The sequence below is a fragment of the Rhinoderma darwinii genome, chromosome 3 (assembly GCF_050947455.1).
Source record: "Rhinoderma darwinii isolate aRhiDar2 chromosome 3, aRhiDar2.hap1, whole genome shotgun sequence".
Taxonomy (NCBI): Eukaryota; Metazoa; Chordata; class Amphibia; order Anura; family Rhinodermatidae; genus Rhinoderma; species Rhinoderma darwinii.
Window position 1 is genome coordinate 17346860 of NC_134689.1, and position 6000 is coordinate 17352859.

Below are 6000 nucleotides of genomic sequence, written 5' to 3' on the forward strand. Positions count from 1 at the left end.
CGCCCAGCAGAGTTGTAGCTAGGTTTCCTTCACCCATCGAAAATATTTACATGCTCCACTAGTCCTGTATTTAGATACCGTAGCCTAGGCAGAGTGGCTTGTTCACAACTCCCCTGGCACTCAACACCTGCCCACAGATAGTCCCCTGACTCGCAGTATGCCCAGACGCCAAATAATACCATATATCAATGGTTTGTTATCTGTGCTTTCCAACTGTTGGTAAACTACAACTTCAAGCATTCCCTGACAGCAAATTATATCCTATACCAGTGGTCTGTGACTCTCAAACTACAACTCCCAGCATGCTCTGACAGCAGCTAATACCCTAAGGCCTCGTGCACATGACCGTGCATTTGCCTCCACATACTATAGTATAGGGCACAATATTTTCTACGGGTCAATGCACACGACCGTGGTTTCCATGGACCGCAAATAAGCTAGGACATGTCATTTTACGGACCGCAATTGCGGTCCAGGCTCCTTGAAGTCTGTGTGTGGACGGTCCACGGATTAAAACACTCCCCGGGCCTTATGTGCCGTAATCATGGACTGAGGCCTTTGGCGAGAATTTATTAATAGATTTTCGCCAGTTTTCTGCCTTGATAAAATTGTAAATCATGATGCCGTATTTCCACAAAAATTTGAGACATATTTGGCACTCTCCATTTTTGAAAAGTGCAGCGGAAAGTAGGCGGGGTTTACTAGGAGTGGGCGTGGTCTCCACCTTTTCAAATTTTATTAATATTTAAATCAGAATATGGCGCAAATGTTGTCGTAAATCTTCGCCTGCTCATTTAATTTTTTGACTTTAGGACAGTTCAAAAGGCTGCCAAATTTATTAAAAGCTATGCGCCTTTTAATAAATTTGGTGCAATTGACTCCAACGCACGCTCTTTTTAGACTGATGTAAAAATCAAAATAAATAAATCTGCCCCTATATGTGACCCAGTATGTTGGTTATCGCTTTACCAGAGCTGTAGAGGGCACAGACCGCTGCGAGATGTCATTAATGGGGTCATGAGCGGAGCTGGGCCATGCCTGTAATAATCGCCATACTCACAGTGAATCTTGAAGTCCTTATATTGTCTGTCTTCAATAGCAACGACGTACAAATCCGCTCGGTCAGGAAACATGAGCCCTCCAGGTTTCTGTTGATGAATTGTGGGGAAATGGGTCTCGTAATCTATTCACCTGACAAAGACATCACAGTTTGAACTGCACATGTAAAATCCAGACAAGCACCCCCTGCCCGCTTTACTATCCGCCATCACGCTGTCACACATTGTTTAATATCTGAGTGGATGTATCAGCCAGGGGCAAAGCACAGAGATAAAAATGTCTCTGGAAATCAAAGTGCTTGTCAGTCACGGAGAGGCTTATTGAAATGAAAGGTCTACCCGCTGACTACGCTCTCCGCTCACATCTGAAGACGCTATTTTAAGGATTTAAGAATAGCAAATAGAAGTCTGGCAGGTGATCCGGCCGGCGTTTGATACAGGAATATCCTAAGTGGATGTTTTTCATTTTTGCAGGAAAAGTTTCTGTATTTGGCGGCACAACTTCTAAGACGAGAACTAAATATGATATATTTACTTGTGCCCAGATCACCAATTTAAAGGGGTATTTCAATTTAAAAAATAAAGGTTATTCTTTGCATAATAAAAAAATGATACTATTTTACAATATACTTTTTGTATTAATTCCTTATGGTTTTAAAGATCTCTGCTTGCTGTTATTTAATGGGAACCTTCAGGTGCATGGCTCGATACAGTATAGTAATCAGAGCTCTGTCTAGTATCAATTCCTTACTGTTTTCAAGAACTCTGCTTGCTGTTATTCAATGGGAATCTTCAGGTGCATGGCTCGTTACAGTACAGTAGTTATCAGAGCTCTGTCTTGTATCAATTCCTTACTGTTTTCAAGAACTCTGCTTGCTGTTATTTCAATGGGAATCTTCAGGTGCATGGCTCGTTACAGTACAGTAGTTATCAGAGCTCTGTCTTGTATCAATTCCTTACTGTTTTCAAGAACTCTGCTTGCTGTTATTCAATGGGAATATTCAGGTGCATGGTTCGTTACAGTACAGTAGTTATCAGAGCTCTGTCTTGTATCAATTCCTTACTGTTTTCAAGAACTCTGCTTGCTGTTATTTCAATGGGAATCTTCAGGTGCATGGCTCGTTACAGTACAGTAGTTATCAGAGCTCTGTCTTGTATCAATTCCTTACTGTTTTCAAGAACTCTGCTTGCTGTTATTCAATGGGAATCTTCAGGTGCATGGCTCGTTACAGTACAGTAGTTATCAGAGCTCTGTCTTGTATCAATTCCTTACTGTTTTCAAGAACTCTGCTTGCTGTTATTCAATGGGAATCTTCAGGTGCATGGTTCGTTACAGTACAGTAGTTATCAGAGCTCTGTCTCGTATCAGTTTCTTACTGTTTACAAGATCTATGCTTGCTGTCGATCAATAGGAACATTGATTGTTTACTTCCAGCGGAGGAAAATATGTCCTGGTCATGTAATGGACACACAGGTGCGTGGTTCGTTACAGTTATATGTAGCGTAATTGCTGCAGATTTTCAGTCCGGATTTATGGGCAAATAGTCTGCAGCGTTTTCCAGAAGCAGCAAAGTGGATGAGATATAACAAGTCTTATATACAACACGCTGCAGAAATTTTCAGAGCAGAAATTGACGCAGTGTGTATTTTTGAATCCGCAGAATGTCAATTTATGCTGCAGAATATTTGCGCATTGGTTGCATTTCTTTTTTGCAGTTTGCATAACTTTTGTTTCCGTGAAAAAAAACTGAAACCTAGTGAACGGAGACAAACGGAAAGCAACTGAAACAAAAGAATTACCATTGAAATCAATGGTATTTCTAATAGAACCGTTGCTTTCCGTTTAATCTTTCAATTCTCTCTTTCCCTGATGGAAGAGAGGTAAACCTATCCTAACAATAGTGTGAAAGAAGCCTTAGAACTATGCCTTGCGCCGTTCATCTGTTGCTCCTCCTGGAAATGTGTGAATAAAATGACAACTGGGTAAAAATATTTCCCTTGTCAATGGGGCAAATCCCTACCAACTGACGCTGTCCAATCAGTGCTGACCTTGTCCGTTTCCAATTTATCCTTACATTTCCAGGAGGAACAACAGGTAGTTTTTGCACTGGAGCCCAGGACAAGATATACCCTTGTATAAAGCATATCACATATACATCTACAGCTGTCTAAGCAGAGATTGTATTTGTAGTACAGCCAAAACTTTATGCTTTTTGGGTCTTTATCCACTCCTCCTAATGTTTTTGGAAACATTGCCTGCCTGCTGAGGGGGCGGGTTCTTCCTGGTGTGAAGCTAGTGCTGTCTCAGCCAATCAGCTGCCTCCCCACTTCTGCTCCGCCTATCTTCTCACAGACACACAGAGAGAAGCTGCAGCTGCGTCCCCCTCCTCTGCCCAACTCTCTGTCTACTTTTTATGGTTTTACACTAGGTGGATTTTTTAGGAGCATGAGGAGGTCTCTGGACAGAGAGTCTGCAAGAAGGGAAAGAAGGACTACAATCAAGTGGAAGATGAGGAACATGACACTGTCTCCTATTAACATATATTACTACTTTATTATTCACTTGCACTACACATTAAACTTCGACTGAACTTCTGGAGACATTTATGGAGCTCTATATATAATAGCCTTCCCCATAATTTATTACTAGAAGAAACTGACCCTATTCTTAATATATTGGGACAGGTTTATGTTACTATATGTATCAGTAGCACTTACCAGCCATTTATCCCGTGCGAAGATGACAGTGTTGAGCATGGATTCATAGAAGAGACAATATCCCATCCATTCAGTGATGATAATGTCCACTTTATCTACTGGTAACTCCACTTCTTCAACTTTACCCCTAAATATTGTAATTACTGAAAATGTACAGAAAAGTGCATTGTGGCAGTAACGAAAAACATTGTCTGACTGATGTCAAGAAAAAGCATTGACAGGATATCGTTACCACTTCACATTGCTGCAAGCTCTGGTCCTAGCATGGAGGAGCCAAGGATTACTTTATAAATTTAGGCCTATTAAGGACGCTACCATATTTTTTTTGACTATAATTAGACCCATGTGATGATAAAATGGACCCAGGTATAGATACTGCCTCCTGAGCAGCTGAGAGGGTATGGGATGCGGGACAGTTTGGAGCACGAGGCGTGGCTAAGGCAGGCCCAGGGTGCCCTATAATCCCGCCAACGATTGCATACACAAATGTTGATGGGAGAATACCGCGAAGTGGACCACAAAAGGGACTGAGAATTTGCATCAACATTGGGCGTTCACAAGCATTTTGGGACATGCCTGGCCGGAATGGGGCGGGGCTTTTAGCCCTCTTGAACACGACCAAGTGCCACTAGGGGCAATTTTTCACGGCATCCGAGTGGCACCCGATAGTTTTCACTGACCCATTCACTTCAGTGGGTCAATCGTGTCCTTATAAACAGACCCGACTTTCCGATACATGGAAAACTAGAACATGTCCTATCTTTCCACGGACCACAGACGGGACTCAGGCGGCAAACACGGTCATGTGCAAGAGGGCTAAATGTTGGTAAGTATGTGATTGACAGCAATATAATGCACCTGAGCAAGAATTGTAAGCAAGTGGTGATGGAATCTGGATTTTAACAACCAGATTGGGAGAACAGGCACAATTCGGCCAAATCCCACTCATGTCTTTTTATCTACTCAGGTCTTGCTGGCACTTTGTCCCTTCCTGTCACACTTACTTACAATATCTGCCACTGTCATAAAAGGGATTGTCTGGTTAAGAAAACCCATTTTTAAATGCTCCAATAGTGAATTTTGAGTTAGTAATGGGAGAGCAGACAGAAGCTACAAAGAGCTTTTGTTTTGGAGGACCCAACTTGTCCATGTATCTCATGGACATCCCATTGATAATGTTTTGTGAACTGTGTAATGCTTCATTTCCCCTGTGGTGGCACTGTAGATGAATTGAACACTTGCTGCCTAGTTCGTCCACAGATTACAGCCAATCATTAGGGGCCTAGCCGCAGGGGCCCACCAGGTGTGATCATTTTGTTGTCGGGGGAACTAACAAAAAAGGGATTGTCTAAAGCGGACAACCCCTTTAATGGAGCTCTGTGATGTATATAAAAAGATGCCCGAAGGGTGGACCTTTCTAACATTTGCAACCCCACTATAAATGTGAGGCAGAATTGCAATGGGGTATATGTTAGAAACCAGTACCCAGCCCAATTCTAGCCTCTGGGGCACCATTTTCAACCCCTCCACTCCAAAAACACCCATTCCATTAGTCTCTCTTAGGCTATGTTCACACGCAGAGTCAAAGGCGTCTCAAAATACAAAGCTGTTTTCAAGAGAAAACAGGTCCTGATTTTCAGACGTTTTTTCTGCCACTCGCGATTTTCGCTGCGTTTTTCGCTGCATTTTTGACAGCTGTTTTTGGAGCTTTTTTCAATGGAGTCTATGGAAAACGGCTCCTAAAACGTCCCAAGAAGTGTCCTGCACTTCTTTTTCGCGGCCTTTTGTTACGCGTAAAAAACGCAGCGAAAAACGCTCCGTTGGAACAAAACGCCGTTTTCCCATTGGAATCAATGGGCAGATGTTTGGAGGCATTCTGCTTCCGATTTTTCGGCCGTTTTTCGGGCGTTTACGGCCCAAAAAACGGCCGAAAATAGGTCGTGTGAACATACCCTTAGAGTCACACTTATGTCCACTGTCGCTCACGCACTAGTCACAGTCTAAGGCCTCGTTTACACGAGCGTGATATACGTCCGTGCGACGCGCGTGATTTTCACGCGTGTCATACCTATATTACGCGTGTCATGGACCTATATTAGTCTATGGGGGCATGCAGACAGTCCGTGAGTTTTGCTCAGCGTGAGTCCGCTGAAAAAAACTCACGACATGTCCTATATTTGTGCGCTGTTCGCGCATCACGCACCATTGAAGTCAATGGGTGCGT

The 6000-nt window shown here is 42.9% G+C and overlaps 1 protein-coding gene across 4 annotated transcripts in view; it reads right to left on the reverse strand.

Moving 5' to 3' along the window:
* Window positions 1-6000, reverse strand: part of PRMT8 (protein arginine methyltransferase 8) — a 110779-nt gene that overhangs the window by 24017 nt on the left and 80762 nt on the right. For all 4 annotated transcript variants that reach the window (XM_075856047.1, XM_075856048.1, XM_075856049.1 and 1 more), the window contains exons 5-6: window positions 3777-3919; window positions 1061-1148 (exon numbers count right to left, since the gene is read on the reverse strand). In XM_075856047.1, coding sequence (XP_075712162.1) covers window positions 1061-1148; window positions 3777-3919 — 231 coding nt within the window. The remainder of the gene's footprint in view (window positions 1-1060; window positions 1149-3776; window positions 3920-6000) is intronic.